Here is a 22,024-nt window from a genome sequence, read left to right on the forward strand (position 1 = left end):
GGCTGAAAACTGGTGTATTACTTATGACTACTTAGGGCATACTATTCTAAAATGACAATAGTGGAATATGACATGTAGGAGACTAAAGCAAAATGCCTTTTCTAAACAAGATCATTTCCTGTTGCAGTTTTCTTTTTTAATGTTTGTGTTACCCCACCCATACGCAGCATGAAAGTACATAAAGAAGCAGCAGTGTAAACAACAATGTGGAAAGGGGTGGCTCCTGTTCTGCACACCCATTATTTGCATGCAGGACTAAAACAGGAAGCACCTTAGGAAAGTCAAAGGTAAAAAAAGAATAGCCATTGTTCTAAAGTTTGGGATCAAAACAAAATATTAGAGGTAAGATTGTGCTTCCTTTTGGGTTAACAAAGTAGACAAGTATACTGTCATGCTGCTATGCATATTTTATGACTGGTGAGACGCTTTGTAGGCTTATATTTTTCAAGCGCGTAGTTAACATATAGATTTAATTACTTGCAGATTATAGCTTTACATGCTCAGTATTTATTTAGTGGGCTTGAGTACCAGAGTTTATTTCCTTTACACAGTGTAGCTGGCAACAGCTGATTTAGGGGCCATGTTTTCCATTCATAATTTGGTGTAAAACAAACCCCACCCCAATTTTGTAAGGAATGCATCGTAGCATTTTTCTGGAGCTCCCAGAACAATTTTTAAGTGAAAGTTTCTGGGGTTTATTTGGGGTGGGGGTGGGGTGGGGGGTTAATGTACACTGAAGTGTCTTGTTCCATGCCTGTTCCATGCTGAAGAGAATGAAGCTTGGCTTCATTCTTGTGACAGCTTTCCCCAGCCATGGTTGGATTTGTTGTTGAATTACAACTTGCATCATCCCAGATCCTTGGCTAGGCAGGCTGGGAGCTGTGAATGCCAACAAGAACTGGAGCGCCACTGATTCCTTGTCCCCTTTCTGTGCAGTCTTACCACCTCAATCGGAGGCAGCAATCCTTCTGAATACCAGTTGGTGGAAACTGGAAGAGGGAACAGTGCTGTTGAACTTAGATCCTGAATGCTGGCTTCCTGTAGGCATCTGATTGACTACCATGAGAACAGGATGCTGGACTAAGTGGGCCACTGGCCTGATCCAGCAGCCTCTTCTCATATATTATGTTCTGTGTAATACAAATCAGTCCCTCCCTGCTTCATCCAGTTGTTTCATTGGGGAGCGGCCTGGACGATTTGATCTGTGGCATAAATGCTGAAGTGAGTGCAGATTAATTTCAACCCCTATTTGCCATAAGTCACTCCACCCATGTACATCAGGACTTAGTGGGCCAAATCAGAACCACAAGCTATATCTCCACCCTGAGGTCCTAGAAAAGAATCCAGGAAATTTGCATTGTTTTGAATAGGAATCAACCTTACAAATGTTTACAACATTAAAAACACAAATCACACTGGAAAGTTTTATATTGATGCTTCTGTTTGCTATTTTATAGTAAGGTCAAATATGTGTTTTAAGCATTCGGGCTAACCACATGGGTATTTGAGTAAATCCCACAGCATTAGATTTCTAGCCTTATTTGACACTGAGCAAATGCTACAATGCTTCAAGAGGGAGGCAGCACACATGGCTGTGTAGCCACAACTATCATAGCACAGCAGAAGTACAAATGAGAGAGAGAAAAGAAAATGGCCTAAAATCAACCATACACATCATTTACATATTCTTTTAAAGAGCTGGGGGGGGAAGGGAACCCAGTGCCTGATTTTCTCTTGAACTATATTAATGGTTTGTGGGGGTTCAACAGTGTGCTTAATAACCTCTAAGGAAGGAGAGTCCTTTCTTTCTCTTCTTGCCAAATGTACAACCCATGGATGAGCTGTAGTGTAAGTGGACATTGGACACGACCCCAAATAGTGGGTTAGTTGGATGTACCGTACTTTTCCGTCTATAAGACTATGTTTTTTACCTTAAAACAACGCTTAAAAATTGGGGTCGTCTTATACATGGGTAGTACAGAGGAGGGATGGTGGAAATGATTTCTGTCTTGAGTAGTAGATTTTCACTGGCGTTATTGTGGGTGATAGGCTGCTGCGGCAAGGTCTGCTTGCGATTGGGCACTGCTGCGGCAGTTGCCGCTGGTGATTGGGCTCTGCTGTGGCAATGGGGCGTGTGATTGGCGGCTGCTGGCGTTGATCAGAAATAAGATAGGAGGCTTCTGCGTTGCGTTCGATCGCAAGCATTTGGAATTTGGGTGAGCTTTTTTCGGCATTCCTCCCATTCCGGACAACCCCTCCCCAATTTTCTTAACATTGAGTCCCCAAAATTAGGGGGTGTCTTATCCATGGGGGCTTCTTATAAACAGAAAAGTATGGTGTGTTGGATGACTAGAAATTAAGAGGGACTTGACTGCTTGCAAAGAGGCTTCACTTTTACAGAGGAATTAGAGAAAATGCAAGTGAGCGATGCCACATGTGAATGAGTTGTATGAGGACAGTATCTCTTGTCTGGAGAAGGGACCATGGGAGGTGTGCAGGCACCACGTTCCAGTAAGGACTGGGTTTTTGCAAACTTTCAGCTTGTCAGGCAGGGCTTCTAAGCAAGGTCTCAAGGATATGTCATAGGAGGTACTGTGGATGGCAGGCAGACTGCCTTCTGTGCAGAATTTAAAGAACTTTAAACATTTGCTGGTTGAAAAACCAGACACATTATTGTCTACCACAAGTCTTACAATTCTGGGCTCTCCTCTTCTTAGCCATAGGTGAGTTAAATAGCCTTTGGCAAGATGTTTCATCTGTTCATCTCTATTAAGTTTCTATGTGAAGCATAGAACATAATGAGAAGGTTTCCCGTTGGTTTCTTGAAGTTTAGACAAGCCCTTCTACAACAGTAAGAATAAAGACAGCCATAATATGATAACAATGGATTGCCAGCTGAACTGTCAGGTGTGCATTCTATGGTCTTATCCAGGCATCCCCAAACTTCGGCCCTCCAGATGTTTTGGACTACAATTCCCATCCTCCCCAACCACTGGTCCTGTTAGCTAGGGATCATGGGAGTTGTAGGCCAAAACATCTGGAGGGCCACAGTTTGGGGATGCCTGGTCTTATCTCTTCACTATGTTTCAGGTGGGCTGCCTGAAACATCTGCTGTCTCCCATCTGCTGTCACTGATGCCCCCTCCTCCAGTTATAGAAAATTAAGCATCAGAAATGGGAAGCTCACTCATTCACTGCAGTTTTTTTGTGCTTTTTTTGTTATCAAATCTATATTGATAGATTTATCCAAACAAGTTCCTCAGCCATGTTCTACATATTGCAGTATAAGCAAATTATCTATCTATCTATCTATCTATCTATCTTGTTTTGGTCTTGGTTATAAGGGAATAGAAAGCATTGCATTAAAAGTACCTTTGTTGGGTAAGTTGTTCATGGATATAACTAGGTAGAATTTATACTTAATGTGATTGTTACAAATTTGTACATAATTTGTACTCATAATGGAATGCTTTTCCAGATATAAATGTACAGTGAAGAAGAAGAAACCTTACTGTTACTGTTTGAATAGTTGTAATTATAAATCCTTGAGTTATCCACCATGTTTTCATTTCTTGACCTTCTGGTGACTTTGGAAAGGCAGAAGTCTTCTCCAGTAGCAGAGGGGAAACAGTCTGTTATATTCTTTGAGTCATTTAACAGTTGCTTCTGTCACTTTCATTTACTGTCCTGTTTATCTGTATTACTGAATTTGAGATTGCTAGTAAGTAATCTTGAGGTCACTAATTAACAGGTAATCTGCCCTACAACAATCACCTAAAAGGATCAAGTGAAATAAGACTTTGCTTAACGTTTAGTGGGTGAAAGTTCATAGGTGTACTTGAACTGTATAAACCTTGGGCATCTTTTTAAAAAGTCCTTTTACACATATCACTACAATTTATTTTATTTTGTTCTGTTTTATTTATATCCCACCTTTTTCTCAAAGGAAGTCAAGGTGGTGTCCATGCTTCTCTTCCTCATTTAATCCCTACAACAGCCCTGTGAGGTAGGTTAAGCTGAGAGGCAGTGACTGGCCCAAGGTCACCCATTGAGCTTCATGGCTGAATGGCGATTTGAACCCTGGTCTCTCAGGCATTCTAACTACTACACCACATTGGCAGGTGAAAAAACACAAGTGAAAAAACAAACGAGAGAGGATCTGTTTCACGTTGCCTGTTGTAATCTGCATGTATAACATAAGCTTTATGGATTGACTATTCTGACCTATTGTGTACAGTCTCTGAAAGTGTATAGCAAGTGCTTTTTTTTTTTTTACAGACATGTGGATATCTCTTTGAGAAAAGACAAAAGCCCTGGCATAGAGATAGCTCAGTTGATAGAGCTCAAGGCTCTTAATCTCAAGGTTGTGGGTTCAAGCCCCACGTTGAGTGAAAGATTCCTGCAATGCAGTGGGTTGGACTAGATAATCTATATTCATTTAAGAATTTTTTTTAACCACATGCAAAATCCTCAAGAGAATTGCCTTGGGCATATAAAACATGTTCTGAAGTACATGCATTTTAAATAAGTTTTATTATTCTAACTGAAGAAAAGTTTTATTAAGCTCAGTAATGCACATATATTGGTGAAGATTTCAATTAAAGGTTGAATTGTCTTTTTCTGCACTTTTCCAGAAAAAAGTGAGAATAGGGATCCCCCCCAAAAAAAACAAATGTGAAATGTGAAATTTCCCAATCCATTTCAAGGAATTGTCTCATTAGAGAGCTCTTTGAGAGAAGCAGCTGTCAGCTGACCAGTGTTGTTCCTTTCAGGCTAAAAAGAGATGGCTTTACTTGATAGGTTACCATTTGCTAAAGTAGGGTTCCTTAAGGGAGGCTTTTGACATGCCACTCCAGGAGAGTTTAGAAATTAATTTGTTTTAAAAACATGTTTTGTTTTTAATTGAATTTGCTCAGTTATTGTCTTTTACGTTCTGGGTAAATAAACTTAGTGTGCTGCCTGTGAGTTCTCTGTACCATAAAACAGGAAAACGAGAAGTTTCCAGTCAATCGCTAGCCCTTTTGTGGACCTCTGATCCCGTTGAAAGACACACTGGCTTTGCATGTAACTTGAAGAAAGGTATTGTGTCCCATTCAGCTTGACTTTTACTGTGAAAGGTGAAGTTTTGAGCTTTCCTTGTATATTGAACGGGCGCTTTAAAGACAGAGGTCACCATCTACTGAGCAACTCTTCACTAAATTGATTTGTGGCAATATGACCTTAAGTCTGATCTCCTTGCTGTACAAGGATATTGCAGAACTGTGGTATCTTCTGAAGAAAAGAACAGGTGTGTCTACCTTTCATGTTTTCTTCCCTTCCCTTTCTTGTTTCTGCTTCCAGTGACTTTGCTGAACTGAAATGACTGGCGCAATCTAGTAGTTCTTGTATTAAGGTACCTGTTAGGGATCTTCCGGTCCTCTGCGCAATTCACGCATTTGTATTTTTCATTTCCAGAGTGCCTATTGTTACGTCAGTGCCACGTACGTGTTCATTGTGAGCTTTATCACACAGAATGTTTGTAGAATATATTTACTAAAGAATCACGAATGCTTCCTTGTTGTACCTACCAGTAGCTCCTTTAGAAACTGTTCCTTGTACAGTATCTTGTGACCTGCTGTTTGACTGTCACTCTCCCTCCAAGGCATTTTATTACCTTTGTGAAAAGGCTAGGGCAAAGGTGGGGATTCCTCTACTACATCTTCTTCCAAAATTGTCAGTAGCAAAGCTTCGCTATCATATCTTTTCTTACAATTTCTTTTAATTCAGAGCTTTCCACAGTAATCTTGCTTTATTCTAATAGGGTATGAATGAAGCATTGGAGGCAGTCTTTGCTGTAAATAGTGAAGCTACAGTCCACTGTGAAACTGAAAGCTTGTTTTTGTGGAAATTGGGGAAGGGGAGGGGGGAGAGAGAAACCAAATGCTGCTGATTCAGTTCACGTTGCCTGTCTTGTGTTCTGTTTGGTATGCATGACTGCTAGAGAGGAATACGGGATGAACAGCAATGACATGTCAGGTTGGTGATTTGTATTCTACCACTTGGGTCTCTGAAATGATATTTATTTAATGTTGAGTTTTAAGTGTTGGCGTGCATTAGGAGAAGTGATGTTTTCCATTTAAAGTAAGTTATATCAAAGGCTCTGGGTGCGCCTGCAGCATCACTGTGCATTCAGGATAATTGTGCTTGGCTTTTTGTGGCTTGGTGTATACTGCTGGAGACAAGAAGGAATGCAAGGCTGAGGTTAAAAAGGATTTAAGAAAACAGAATTAGAAAATTCAAGTGCCCCCCCTGCTGCATTTTCTGACATTGTGCATGAAATGTTTTGCTTGATACTATTATTAAAAACCATTTTGTTTAAGCAAATGCTATTTGGGGGGAATGTACTTCTATGCTAGCTGCCAGATAGTGTTGTATGAATTATTTTAAATATAGTTTAACTTAGGGTAATAGTAAGAATCCTTGTGTGTTTTTTTGGGGGGGTAGTCCAACTTGTCTGATATTAAGCAAAAGTGTTGGCCTTTTTTGCCCATCAGCCTGCTGTTCATCAGCAGGTACTTGGGGCATGGAGATAAGCTTTCCCCACCACCTGCTGCTGCTAGAGGTATTGGAACATCAATGTGCAAAGAAGTATGCAATCTGAGGTAAGGTCTGAGAAAACAGAGAGATATGTTAGGTTTGGCTGCCTATAAAACTGAGCAGCCCGGTCACTACACACATGCAAATAAAATGTGGGCATACTCTTATTAATCTCCGAAATTGCTTCCTGGTAGCAATTCATTTATTCCATGTCATGTGGAAGAAGATACTAATTTTATGCAAGTAAGGTGCAATTAAGGGATGGGGAACCTTTGGCCATCCAGGTGGTGGTGGTCTGCCAATTCATGTGAACCCTATCCAGCATAGCCCAATGGTCAGGGATGATAAGAACTGTTGTGAATAATATCTATTGGGTCCCAGGTTCCCCATCCCTGGTGTGATTGATTGGCTTGAATGGAACTCTGAAGTAGGGATGGATATTGGATTTAGGCAAATCCTGGTGTGGAGTGGGATACGTTGGAGGTATTTAGGACTTGTCAGAGGTAAAGTGGGATCTTTGTAAGGTGGCACAAGCTGAAACACTTTGCGGCACCTCAGTGGTGCAGATATCAAAATACTGGTAATGTTGCAGACAGGCACCTGTTAAAAGTGAAAGTAGTGTGTCTAAGCTTACTATAAAGCCAAAAGGCCAAGGTGGAATGATATTGGGGAGGAAGAGAAAAACACCAGGGCACAGAGAAGGAGCACCATTGTGACTGATGGGTCTAGCTTGGTTATCGGAGGGATTAATTTTACCAGTGCTCTCCATCCTGGTTTCTTTAAGAGAGGGAGCAACTTTGCAAGTGGAACGTATGTGTCTAAACTTAATCGAGGTGTCAGAATTGGACTGGGAGAGTTCTTTTGCAACTAAAAATTATAGCTTATAATCGACCAGACCCCCCCACCCCAATCCTATGTAGTTCCTCCCCAAAATGAACTTTAAAGGTCCCTAGACCTAAAGCCTAGCCATCTATTTGTCTGCAGTTGGTCAGGTTTCTCTCGCATGCTTCTACTTTTCAGTCCAATTACCCAGACAACATAAGGTGAGGTTAAGGGATTCCCTTTTCTGCCCACCACAAAACTGCAATGGCTGCTCTTGCATGAAAATCATTGCAACTTTTCTTCCGAAAGCTGACAGAATTTGTGCCCTCAGAATAAGTGACCATGCCTACAAATTTCAGCCAATTGTGGCCAAAAGTTTAAAAAAAGATAGAGGGCATTACTTTTTATTGTGATCTGCAAGAAGAAAAGACGCATAAGAATCAGCTGTACTTCCTGGATTAACTCTTTACATAGATTCCTATACAGTGGTACCTCGGTTTATGAACACAATTGGTTCCAGAAGTCTGTTCATAAACTGAAGCGTTCATAAACTGAACTGAAGCGAACTTTCCCATTGAAAGTAATGGAAAGTGAATTAATCTGTTCCAGACGGTCCACGGAGTACTTAAACTGAAGCGTTCATAAACTGAAGCAAACTTTCCCATTGAAAGTAATGGAAAGTGGGATTAATCCATTCCAGACGGGTCCGCGGAGTACTCAACCTGAAGCGTACTTAACCCGAAGCATGGGTGTAATTGGTTCCGGAAGTCTGTTCATAAACTGAAGCGTTCATAAACTGAAGCGAACTTTCCCATTGAAAGTAATGGAAAGTGAATTAATCCATTCCAGATGGGTCTGCGGCGTTCGTAAACCGAAAATTCATAAACCAAGGTGTTCATAAACCGAGGTTCCACTGTACAGAGAGAAAAATAGAAACCTGAACCAATGTTTCAGCATTCCCACCTCCACGTGGACATTTACGAATTGTTTACATTTTTGAATTGTTAGATCCTACATCAGGAGGACCAGTTGGAAGACAGGCAAACCAGGGGCATAGTTTCTTCACTGCGGACAGATTGCTCTGTTGTTCATTATCAAAAAGACTTTGGTTCAATAGGTATTTTGCTTCACTGGGACCTAAATTTAATAAGTATTGTACTGGATGGCAAGGGGAACATAACCTTAAGTTAATGTCTTTTCATCCAACTGTTTTTGTGCAAATCAATCAGAGCTGATGGAAGAAAGCTAGTTGGGGGTAAATTCAACTGGAGCCAATAGTTAATTTAGTGCTTTTTTCGAGGGGGGGGGGCGGGGACGCAGGGGTATGCATACCCCCTGAACATTTTGTGAATCTAAATTTGGCCTCATTGAGGGGCAATATTTCAATAAGAGTAGGAAAGTGAGAGTATCCCTAAACAATTTTTAAGAAGAAAAACACTGGTTAAATGTCCTGATTAATTTATAGCATATACAATTCTAGCAAAACCATGCACACATTATATCAATGAAGGTTCTGTACTAGGGTCCCACTAAGACTCATTTCAGGGTCTTATTCTTCCCTCGCATTTCGCTTCCTATTTCTGGGCTGCTGCAGCTCTTGGTGTGGAGAGGGTACACCACAGTCTTTAAATTCAGTACCCTAGGTGGTAGGTTGTTTGGAGAGAGACCGCTGTAGTTGGCAGAAAGATACCTCTTGCAGTTCCTGAGCTATACTGACCTTAATACTTATGTGTGCTAACAGTCCAGTACCATGCATGTTTACTCAGAAATAAGTCTCTGCTGCATTGGGAGCAATGCGTGGTGTAGTGGTTAAGAGCAGTGGACTTGTAATCTGGTGAACCGGGTTCGCGTCTCTGCTCTTCCACATGCAGCTGCTGGGTGACCTTGGGCTAGTCACACTTCTCTGAAGTGTCTCAGCCTCACTCACCTCACAGAGTGTTTGTTGGGGGGGAGGAAGGGAAAGGAGTTTTTAGCCGCTTTGAGACTCCTTAAGGGGAGTGAAACGTGGGGTATCAAGTCCAAACTCCTCCTCCTCCTCCTCCTCCTCCTCCTCCTCCTCCTCCTCCTCCTCCTCCTCCTCCTCTTCTTTGAGGCTTACTGACATTGCAGCCTAAGTTCATTTGTTGAAACTGCACTTGATCAGGAAACTTTGATCGAGATCTGCTGAGTTGAATGACCAAAATGTTGCAATGTGGATGTGGGGTGATGGATCTGTTAGCATGTGGTGAAGCTGTTAAGCGACTGCCTCATTTGCTTACTTACTTACTTATCAAACCTTTATTAGGCATTATGCAAATAAAACCATAAAAGAGAAAATAACATATAAAAGCCTTGAAATATATATAAAAAGGCAGCAGTTGGCTACATACATATATATATATATATATATATATATATATATATATATATATATATACATACAGAATCAGTGGTTTTCCTAGTTAACCTGCTCCTTGGAGGACTGCTACCAAAAACTCGGCTACCCCCGCCGTTACCCTTTGGTCAATGTCAGATAGGCAGAATCCCACACTTTCACCTTGCTGGGGTTCCAGACCACCCAAAAGAGGGGACAGCACACGTTGACGGAGCGTACTGTACAATGGGCAATGAAAGAGAATATGCTCTACAGTGTCCGGGACATTCATAGAACATCTGCAGAATCTTTTGTTTCTAGGAATGTTTTGGTATCTTCCCCTGACAAATGCCGAGGGAAAAACATTCAAACGGGCCAGCATAAAAGCCCTACGTTGGGCTGGGATTATTAACTTAGTGACGTAATTGGCTCTGCTATCTAAGATACTTAAATCATAGAATATGGGGGAGCAAATTTTGTTTACAGCTGCCATAATATTTTGTCTCTCGACATCCTTTAGTCTAGTTAGGATATTATGGAAAATGTATTGCTCGTTAGAATTGTACAGGGGCTCCAGCTCGATGCCTAAAGATTCAATCTTTTTTTCAAGGTACTGATACCATCTTGATTTATAGGAGTCTTTGAGCAAATCAGCGAGCAGACTTGATGGGGGGCAGCGAAAATGGCAGCGTAACCAGTATTTTATTGAGGTGGTCCAGGCCCAATATTCCATTGTGTGTATGCCTATTTCTGCACACATTGTTTCATATTTGATCACAGTTGGGAGTCCAAGAATACGTCTCAGAAAGCTGGAGTGAATCTTTTTTAAATCACTGTTATATGCTTGGACCCATAGCGGGATTCCATAGAATATCTGGGATTGCACTTTTGTTTGAAATATCTGATTGGCCGCAGGAATAAATTGATTACCTTTCTGATAATAAAAACGGGCAAGTGCTGATGAGGTGCACTTTGCCTGTTTTATGGCATTTGTGCGATGATTTGCCCACCCTAAATTGCTCTGGAATAAGATTCCCAGATACCTATAGATTTTCACTTGTTGGATTTCTTGCCCTCTTATTTTCCATTTCTCTAATTTCCAACCATTCGAGAAGACCAAAATTTTTGTCTTCTCATAATTTATAGAGAGTTTGTTACATTCGCAGTAAAGGATCAGAGAAGATATAAGACGTTTCAGACCCAAGCTCGTTAATGATAGTAGGACAGCATCGTCTGCGTATAATAAGAGAGGAACTGGGTTCTGATTAAGTTTAGGGGCATGTGATTCTATTTTTTGGAGGTGATCTGGCAAGTCTGATAAAAATAAATTAAATAGAAAGGGGGCAAGAATACACCCTTGTTTTACCCCTTTCGAGTTTGGGATGTCTGATGAAAGGTGACCTTTGGTGTTAAGTTTGACCTGACTGGTATTGGAAGAGTATAGATTTTGTATTAGAATCAATAAGCGCTGGTCAATTTTTAATTCTGCGAGTTTCCTCCACAGCTTTGGGCGGTCAATTGAGTCGAAGGCACCACGAAAGTCTACAAAAGCAGCATATATCTTAGATTGCCTTTGGGATCTGTATTTCTCAACCAAATGCATAAGTATAAGGCAGTGGTCTAAAGTAGAGCAACCTTTAGAGAAACCTATTTGTTCTTTCCCTGGTAAATTTAGATTTTTCATCCAGGTAAGGAGTTTAGATAAAAGGTGCTTAGCGTAGATTTTCCCTATCACTGATAATAGGCTTATCGGTCTATAATTCCTTGGTTCTTTTGGGTCGCCATTTTTAAAGATTGGGATAATTATTGATCTTAACCATATCTCAGGTATGATCCCATATTTATCTATGAGAGTAAACAATTGAGCTAAGGGTTCTGCCCACCAATCTATATAGGTCTTGAATAATTCTATCGGTAGACCGTCTGGCCCAGGAGATTTCCCCGATTTGAAATTTTTAACTATCTCTCTAATTTCCTCTTCTTCTACCCTTGGCCACTCCTGGAGTTTATTGATTTTATTTTTAGTGGTCTCATTTCCTTTAAGTTCACTGTGTAGATTGTTAAATACAGATGTAAAGTATTGGGACCATTTGGATTCTGCAATTGGTGGAAGAGTTAGTTGATTTTCGGCTTTCAGTCCTCCGTACACTAGGTTCCAGAACGCTTTGTTGTTTTTACTCTGAATTGAGTCGAATAATTGTAGCCATTTTTGGGTTGCATATTTCTGTTTCTTTTCGGCCAGAATGTAATGATATTTTCTTTTTTCATCAAGATAAGAGGGCTCTAGTTTACTGCGATTATTTTTAAATGTTTGGCGCAGTTTTCTTTTTAGCTGGAAACATTCATCATCAAACCAAGGGCTAGTGCTATGTTTAAGTACCCAAACCTTAGGTGGAGTACTAAGCTCTACGAACATTTGGAAGATTTCATTATAAATTTTCGGAATATCACTGTGGGAATTAGTGGTCTTTAAGTTGGATAATACTTGTTTTCTCAGGTTGGCTGTAAGTTTTTGCCCCACTGCTGCACTCATTTCCTGGGACCATTTTAATTGGGTCATTTGTTTGTATTGAGAAGGTTCTATGATATTGTACTTGGTTATTTTGGTTTCATCCTTTAAGTTAATAGACAACGATAATGGCTGATGGTCACTTTCAGTACGCGTTCCAATTTTGAGGTCCATGATCGTATTTATAATATTATAAGGGACAAGAATATAATCGATGACACTGCATCCTCGGGGGGAGAAGTATGTAAACTCCCCGCTTCTATCGCCTTTTGTTGAACCGTTCACAATCTGCAAATTAAAGTTGTTACATAATTCAAGTAGGTGTAAGCCTTCATTGTTTACAACCCTATCTCTGGAGAATCGTCCTATTTTCAGGGCATGTGCGATATCATTATCAGTATTCCAATTTAGTTTGCTACATAGTTGTTCATTGTTGGTTCCCACTCTGGCATTAAAATCACCTGCTATTATCAGTGAGGCATTTGGGTATTTATCGGTCAAATTTTCTATATAAAAGGTTAGTTGTGACCAATTTTCACTGCTGCTATTGTTTTTGGTTGGGGGGATATAGACATTTACAAGTAGCAAAGTATCGTCTTTTTGGGTTAAAAGTAGAGCTTGTGCAAGTGGTAAGCATTTTTCTAGCTGCTTGATTTCAAACCCTAAGTTGTCTTTGATCATACAGCAGAACCCTGCTTTCGGCCGGCCCTTCGTGTTTGTTTTCAATGCGGGTTTCGTATAGGAGGTGAATCCATTGATTTTAATATCTCTAGTTGACCATGTTTCTTGTAGAAGTATTAATTCAAAATCTTTAAAGAAGTTCATTAGGTCTGGGTCTCCGTCTTTGTTTCCCCACCCTGCAATATTCCAGGACAGCAAGCGTAGGATCCGTTTTTGAGTTGGTGGCTGGTTGACGGCATTTAGTCATTCTAGTTCTGTTATTGAGTCCAGCGAGAGATTTTGTCTTGTGCAGATACAGCCATTTGTCGCTGCTTTCGGTGGGGAACATATTGGTGGATCTTCTAGATTCTTTTTTAAAGTGCGGGAAATTAAAATTTCCTCCCTTTCTTGATTTTCTTCCTTAACTGTTCCTTGTTCCTGAGAAATTTCTGTGGTTGGCGGACTGTTATGGACAGTAGGACTGTTTTCAGTCTCTACTTCCATTTCTTTGGCCTCATTTGATGTTGAGCTCAGTGTGTCAGGTCTGTTGGAGGTCGTCTTTTGTTCGACAATGTTAGAGTCCTTTGTGGTACTTAAATAAGGGGTACCTATTTCGTTTGGAGCTAGTATTTGATATCTCAGCCAGGAATTTGTGGTCTCGTTACTGGAGTTTTTCCTTGCCATTTCATATTCTAAAGGAGGCTGGATTTGAAGCTCTGCATCTATACATTTAAAAGTTCCATTAGTAGCTCTCTTTTTGACTATGCATTTTGGGGAGAAGGCTGGTAAATGTAAAGTTTGATTGTGTATTGTTTCTCCTGCATTTTGTTGACCTTGTTGGTGTATTTCGGTCAATCTGGCCTGTAGTTTCATCAATTTACTGAGTATGTTTATTTGTTCTTTATCTGGTAGCTTGATAAAGTTACTCAGCAGATCTTCTTCTTCTGGGACTGTCCAGTCTATTGTGTCGAGGGCGAGGCTGTTATTTGATGCTACAGTCACATGGTTTGGGAGCTTGGATTTTTCTTGCGTGATTTCCCGGGTAGCTGGCTGTGGTTTCTCCCATCTACTGGGTTCTTCCACAGGAGTAGGGCAGATGTCGGCTTCTGGTGGAATGGCCTTGTTCATCTTGTTCTGTCTTTTAGATGCAATCAATGGTCTGAGTGATATATCTTCAAAGTGTCGATGCGGAATAATTCCTTTCTGGGCTAAATGAGCCTTTTCCCTTAAGATTTTGGTTGGAATTCTATGACTACCAAATCTTAGTAGTACTTTTTTGGAATATCCATCGTTAGTGAGCCTCTTGACTGCTTTTAAGTCAATGCTTCCACCCTCAAGGCCTAGGAGCAGATTTAGATGATGTCTGGCCCAGAAGGATGACTCCCAGTAAGGTAGGGGCCCTCTATATGGAAAAATGTGGAGAACAATCTCACATGGCCTCAGTATCAGGTTGACTGAGTGAGGGGGGCTTCCTCTGGTTTTTGGCTGGTTTAGAGGTATAAATTTGTATTTGTTCTGTTTATCTCCAGGGCTTGTTAAGGATGGCAAAAAGGGAGTGAGTTGCCTCCTTTCATCTGGGTTATCCAGCTTCTTGGAGATGTTTTGTAATTGTTCAAAGATTTTTTGAACTGTTTGAGCAGTCAATAGGCAGCATTCCTCCAGCAGCTCCACCTTTCTATCAATTAGTACTTGTGCCTCGATTATGGGAGTAGTAGCCTTGTCCTCATTTATTCCTAGGGATATCTCTTCAACTGTCTTTCCATGTAAAGGGTTGAGGAAGGTTTTGGGAGGAGATATGTGCTGTTTTTGAGGTAGCAGGTAATTATCTAGATTACTCTGTTTGAAACCAGAGGGCTCTGCGTCAGTTTCCGTATCAGGACACCTGAGTCTTTTGGCTCTTCTCATTGCTAGATTCTTCTTAAATCAATGAGATCAGACTTCTAAATAGAGTGATAAAGTGATAAAGTTCTTAGGTAGCAATCTCATTCAGTTCTCATTCAGTCCTGGCTGGCCTGCTGCGAGGAGTTTAAAACCGGGTCCAATTAGAGCACTCCTTTGAAGTATCCCCCCCCCCTTCTCAGTTTGCTAAAACAACTGAGATGTTTGGGGGTCCACGAAGTTAGAGGTGGTGGGAGAAATTTGTGGTTTTATGAATTTGTAGTTTTTGGGGTTAAAAGCCCATTAGAAGTCCTTAAAGATCCTCGGAATAAGTTTGTCACGAGGAGTCAACGAGAAACTGGGAGGGAGTGCCTTAATGCCCAGGAGGGAATGTCTGAGAGCCTTCGTTAAAACTTCATTAACTTCATTAAGTCCCGGCACCGAGGTGGATAAGATAAGATGTTCAAAAGCACAACGAAGTAGTGAAAGGAAATAAAATCCAAAAGAAGGAGGAGAGCCAGCAACAAAGGCATTTAGTTAAAAGATTTCTTTGAGCTCCGATAAGAGCGTCTTACCTCGGCGCCATCTTTTTGTTTCCCGTCTGCCTCATTTGCAAACACTGCACAACTCAGATCTGCATCCAGTTTAACTGTGCTAACACTCTCCTTTTTTTAATAGCTTGATGGTGACTCAAGTAGACAGTGGAACCGTAGGGTGGTGCAGGGCAATGACATAGCGTTGCTTTGCTGTATACAGAACGCCTCAGATATCATCTCCAATTGCTAATTTTGTATTATTCATCGACAATTGGTTTGGATGTTACAACAAAGAAGCATGCTAGCAGCTATATAGGATCTTGTTGGTTTATTACAGTTAGTAAAGAGAAGTTAGCATTGCTCTGACTGCATCTTGAAGAAGGAATGTTAAAGGAGCTTGTGTTTCCATTTCACTTCTCTCGTGTGTTTTGGCTGAAAGGTGGAGGTTGGTTTCTCTTTTGGCTGCAGCCTTCCTACCCCCACCCGTTTCACTCAGTGCTTTACATCATATAAAAATTAACCTGAAGTGAAAGGTATTCAGAGTTGTGAGATGCATTCAAAGCAGAGGTATGGGGTCAGCTCTGGTCACTGAACATACTTGCTACAGCTTATCCACATGCTCGTTTGTTGTGCTCTTTCAAGTGAGAGGAATTTGTAAAGATCATCTACTGCAGACTTTATATTGTGAACATACCTGGCTAGGCTTTGCCCAGTTGTTTGTAGCATCATATATAGTGGTGCATTCAGTAGTAACTTCCAGTTTCTTATTGCCTGCCTTGTATGTGATGTGATTTCAGGGAAGAGTTATCCTTACCACTTGACCCCAGTGTTACACACACCCCAATATTTGAGCAGTGAGGGGTTCCAACAGAAACTTCAGTTTGGTTCCCTTACAATGTACAGCGGTACCTCGGGTTAAGAACTTAATTCGTTCTGGAGGTCCGTCCTTAACCTGAAACTGTTCTTAACCTGAGGTACCGCTTTAGCTAATGGGGCCTCCCACTGCCGCTGTGCCGCCACCGCACCATTTCTGTTCTCATCCTGAAGCAAAGTTCTTAACCCGAGGTACTATTTCTGGGTTAGCAGAGTCTGTAACCTGAAGTGTCTGTAACCCGAGGTACCACTGTAGGTCATTGGAGGCTGATGACATTGCTGTGATACAAGGTTTATTTCCAAACACATAAATATGCAGGATGAGATGGAAGGCTCACCGCATTAACTCCCAACAGAACCTGTTTCCCCAGTAGGTTCTAGGGAAGCCCTCAAATGCCACAGTTTTGGTTTCTCAAAGACAGCAAGCCTTTTCCATCCCAGTTGCAAGGCTTACATTGTCTTTTCTTCCATTTCATGACACACTGATTACATCGCCTCCAGCCAGAGGAAGGGGAGCATAGACATTCTGCTGTCCAGAAGGATCTCTGACCGCTAACCTGTGTGGCAACAAACCACCTACGTGGTCAACTTTTTAGTCATAGGCTAGTAACTTGGACAAGCTGTACCTGGGAGATTTGTTGGGTCGTGTCCTAAGCTACTTCATAAACTAACAAAAATGCTTCCATTAGCTAGTGCATTCAGGAGAAACCCCTTTCCACCATATTAAAACAATTGAGGTACACAACTTGAGTCACCCAGGCCTATTGATTTTTAAGCCCATTCTTGACTATCCTGCAGAAATCATGTCTTTAGTTTTCAGGTACAATGTTTTGAAACGGTTGCTGAAAATACTGAGGAAATCTCAGTTACTGTAGTGCTTTAACTGTGAAATCATCCTTCCAGGTTACAGATTAACCCAACATACAAGTAATTTATTGCAAGGAGGAGGAGGAGGAGGAGGAGGAGGAGGAGGAGGAGGAAGAAAGGAGCATGGAGCGCTCAAACTGCTTGTCCTTTCCTCTGGATTTTCTTGTGGGGCTAATAAAACTTATGTGGTATACAGAGTGTGTTTTTAAATGCCGTCATTTTCTGTTTCTTACTGAATCTGTTAACTTGTTGAAGTGAACTTCTTAGCTAAAAAGTCCGAAATGACAGCTGTTTCTTCAGTTAGTTAACAGTGGCGTGCAGTCATCTTCCGCATAAAGGGCCCCACAGTCTAATCTCTTTGTAATTCCAATCTTCTTACTGATGGAGCTGGACAGGCTATTGGTAGGGGGCAAGTTAAAGACCCCAAAGGGATGAAGAATTAAGGATTTGCTTCAGGGTTTCAACTCCCACTTGTAAATGATGAATGACATTAATGTCTATATTAGTCATAATACAGGGAGTGTCTCCTTCTTCTTTTAGTGAAGATGTCTGTTGTAGAATACAATACATTCACTTGTGTTTTGTGAGTAGTATTTCACTTCCCAGACATAATCAATTTTGCATTTTGTGCACTTAAAATAGAGCATCTATAGCTCAAGCATTTTCTTTTGAATGCACCTATTTATATCATTAAGGATTTCTAAATTTAAAATTGCTGCTGAAGTGTAGAAGAAAGAGCAATTGCCCTCATTCTTAGCTTTCAAAAAATGGTTGTCAGTCATAATAATCACCATAATAACAAAATGTTGCAAGTAGTAGTGATTTACCCTTTAAATAGCTCCACGTTAACAGTAGTGGGGAAATCCATGAATACTATGGGTCAAAATGTATCAAAAGACCCAAAGCCTATGTGGGAGGCACTTCTTTTTAACTTGTTAAAACGAGGTCTGGGCGATATCAGCTTTTCAACATTGCGGTGTATCGCCAGCCAAACATCACGGTTTGGTGAGATGTTGAAAAAACAAAGTGCTTGGCCTCTGCTTGCAAAACAACCTCGAGAGCTGATGCGGCTTCACCCAGACTCACAAGCTGGGACAATGCAGCTTTTTGGTGCCACTCAGCTGAGGGGAGGGAACACCCTCCCCAGCTGAGACAGCCCCAGTGTTCTCACTGCTGGCGCATGAGTGGGCGGAGCCTCAGGGCTCCTTGCTTGCTGCGGCAACCGCGCTACCCTCAGCCAAGCAGTTTCACAGAGCCCCCACCCCCACTCCACCGCCAGCTTGCGGGAACCAGCGCCAAGCTAGGGACTCCTTTAACTGCTCGACTGAGGCAAGGGTAGCTGCACACTCCTCAGTCGATCAGTTTAAATATGCAGAGGGAGGAACAAGCTGTATCTCCCTCTCCATCGTATGAGGCCAAAGTGGGGTGATGTATCAGTGATGTATCGCTTGTGAAACGGCCACTGCTCCTGAGTCCCTCTGTTAGCAGTACCCGCTGGAGGAAGGAATTCTTGACTCAGGAGTGGTGAGAGTTTCACCAACGATATACTGCTGAGTGAAACCAATATCATGGTCTGCCCTCATACCGGTCCTGGGCGATATATCGATATATCACCCAGGCCTAGTTAAAACAAATACATCAAGACTTCTAATGTGCATTGTAATTTGCCTGTCAAATATTGCCTGTGTTGCTGTTAATACCAATGGATACTATTAGTTGTGTCCTTTACTAAACTGTTAAATAGCAGTTTCATCATACCGTACTCTAGCAAACTGCGGTTGGCTACTGATTTTCAAGTTATTTATTAATTCAGGTATTCATATACTACTTAATATTCAGAATTACTAAAACAGGGGGATACTCCACACATGCCTTCATATATAATGCCATCATTTAAAACATCAACTGCTGCCAAATACAATGAGTGTACAAGTCTTTTTTATCCTTTTATTGCATTTACATTCCCAGGCAGACTTGATAGATGGAAGAATTGCCGGGTGCCCATGTGGTGAAAGGTGCCCATGTGCTTGTCCTGTGTGACAAGGGTACAAAGTTTCCTTTATGAAAATGATGTCCTTGTAGGAAATGTAAAATATGGTGCTGTCCAAGGTACACTATTAGTACGCTTGGTGGAAATGAGATACAGTACAGTAATCAGTTAGATCTGGTTTATGCTCTGAATTTTTAAACCTACTGTATATTCCTGCGTATAAGACTACCTTTTAACCCAGGAAAATATTCTCAAAGGTTGGGGGTCGTCTTATACACCAGGTCGTATTTCTTATACGGCGAGTATATCCCAAACTCTATATTTTAACTGGAAAAGTTGGGAGTCGTCTTATACGCCGAAATATATGGTATCTTTGATTGTGCTGAAGTAATTCTACTGTTCTTGGTATCCCAAGCCTGCAGATTCAAATCCTGCATATATGATGTGTGTATGTGTGGTAGTAAACCTGGTTAATAGGTGTTCTTTTCCATTGGCACCAATTTTCACATATGTTGAGGGTCAAGTAAGATTTGAAGGCTCCTCGTATGTACAGCTTACAGATCAGAGGAGCACATTGGGTTATTAACATATGAATGTACGGTCAGTACATGTAGATACATGCTTACTGGTTCTACCCATTGCCTGCCTACATGAAAGACACATGTTCTTTCACGTGTTAGGCCAAATGGGGCCCATGAATGCAGTCCTGCTTGTTTGTTTGTTTATAGGTTTGTTGATTGCACACATGTAACATGTGCATTCCTGTGGTCTTCTCATAAGCTGATACACATTAATAAAAAAAAAATGCAGAGAATTTATGGGAAAATATGGTTATCCCAATTATGAAGCTGTCAGTCAAAATTCAGCTTAGGCTTTATTTCTGCCTGTGCACCCAGCCCCTGTAAAAATGGACTTTCCTCCTTTTCTTTTATTGTTCTTCCCCTGATGTCCGTAGACTTCTCACATGGTGAACTTGTGACTAAACAGTTCTGCTTTTTAAGTTGATTTGTACATCAGCCACTTTCACTTGCTTTTCATCAAATTCCATCTTTTCTACACAGCCCAGTTCATAGCAGTAAATGCCAGTGGTAAAAGAAAAGGAGTCTCAAACTGTTAGAAAACAGGTTCAGTGGCAAAACCATATAGGCATTAATTCACTAGATAATACCTTCCAGTACCGGGGGGAGGGGGGATGTGTTTGGAAGAACCCAGAGTGGCATTCTACTTATTTAAAAGTTTCTTCCTATTTACTAAAATGCACTTCTAATTAGGCTGATTGCCTAAGCATTTGGGGAACTTTATAAGAGAATAATGCTTTAATTTATGCATCTGAGCTGCCAAAATGTGTTCTAATGTTCCCCAAATGTAACCTCAGAATCTGAATCTTGCTTATTTTAGAAATCATTATATTTCCCACAAGCATTGTTGTTTTGAGTTTTAATGTTCATGGCTTTGTTTTTTTTAAGTGGTTGGATGAAATGTTTTTTAATTAATGTTGAGTGCAGTCATGAAATGGTGACACATAAATGTTTTCAGTAAATAAAAATTGTGTGAGCCAAGCATTTCTACATGGGAATGTCATAATGAACTATTTGTTGGGGGGGGGGATCTGTTTCAGATGAAATCATGCATCAAGATATTGTTCCCCTCTGTGCTGCAGAAATTGAGGACGAGCTAAGGAAGAAGTTTGCCTATCTGTCAGGTAAGAGTTTGAATGTTTACATTAGATTATTTATTTATTTTTAAAAAAAGAACAAAGTGTTGGCCAATTCAGTTCTTATTCTTTGTATGAACCCTGTAGTATATTTCTTTCCATGGTTCGTTTTGTACATGTTGATTTCTTGAATGGTACCAAACAGGGCCGTCTCGAGCAGGTCGGGCGCCCTGGCACTGAGGCGCGGAGATCGCTCCGGGGCCTCGCAGCGCGCAGCACGGCTTCGCCGCGCAGCGCTCCCCCCCCTGCCGGCCCGGTGCCCTGGCACCCCATGCCACCGGGACTGCACCTAGAGCCGGGCCTGGTACCAAATGAATGCTGCACAAATGAAATCTTAATCCTATGAACAGAATGCTAGCCATTTAAGGTGGCTTTGTTGTAACTGGACATTAAAACAATAATAGCAGTTGAACATAAGTTGCCTTATGCTTAATGAGACCGTTGGCCAATTTAGCACCGTACAGTGGTTCCTTTGGTTACAAACTTAATTCTTTCCAGAGGTCCATTCTTAACCTGAAACCGTTCTTATCCTGAGGTACCACTTTAGCTCATGGGGCCCCCCGCTGCCACCGCGCGATTTCTGTTCTCATCCTGGGGCAAAGCTCTTAACCCGAGGAACTACTTCCAGTTTAGCGGAGTCTGTAACCCGAGGTGTTTATAACCCCAAGGTGCAACTGTATTGCTTACACCCAACTGACAACACCTTTCCAGGATGCCAGCTGTGTCTGGAGTACCTCATAAAAAGGTAAAGGTAAAGGGACCCCTGACCATTAGGTCCAGTCGTGACCGACTCTGGGGTTCTGCGCTCATCTCGCATTATTGGCCGAGGGAGCCGGCGTATAGCTTCCAGGTCATGTGGCCAGCATGACAAAGCCGTTTCTGGCAAACCAGAGCAGCACATGGAAACGCCGTTTACCTTCCCGCTGTGGCGGTTCCTATTTATCTACTTGCATTTTGACGTGCTTTCGAACTGCTAGGTTGGCAGGAGCTGGGACCGAGCAACGGGAGCTCACCCTGTCACAGGGATTCGATCCGCCAACCTTCTGATCCGCAAGCCCTAGGCTCAGTGGTTTAACCCACAGCGCCACCTGGGTCCCTGGAGTACCTCATAGCTGATACCAAAAGGTAGCCTAGGAATAGTCTTTTCAGGTTTGGATGTTTGAGGTGGGACACTTTCACTCCTGTTACATGCTTAAAGAAGGAAAGTTGTCCTTATTTATCAAAAGGTACAACAATGAAGAGTAATT

At 41.5% G+C, this 22,024-nt stretch overlaps 1 protein-coding gene across 14 annotated transcripts in view; it reads left to right on the forward strand.

The window, feature by feature from the left end:
• The window catches only part of MCF2L (MCF.2 cell line derived transforming sequence like), a 136,878-nt gene that overhangs the window by 43,573 nt on the left and 71,281 nt on the right, over positions 1 to 22,024 (forward strand). For 11 of the 14 annotated variants that reach the window (XM_060273375.1, XM_060273381.1, XM_060273388.1 and 8 more), the window contains one exon: positions 20,682 to 20,765. In XM_060273375.1, coding sequence (XP_060129358.1) covers positions 20,682 to 20,765 — 84 coding nt within the window. Of the gene's footprint in view, positions 1 to 717; positions 5,287 to 5,720; positions 6,015 to 20,681; positions 20,766 to 22,024 lie in introns of those variants that run through there. The other 3 variants (XM_060273379.1, XM_060273380.1, XM_060273386.1) reach the window with 3 other exon arrangements.

This window comes from Zootoca vivipara, chromosome 4 (assembly GCF_963506605.1).
Source record: "Zootoca vivipara chromosome 4, rZooViv1.1, whole genome shotgun sequence".
Lineage (NCBI taxonomy): Eukaryota > Metazoa > Chordata > Lepidosauria > Squamata > Lacertidae > Zootoca > Zootoca vivipara.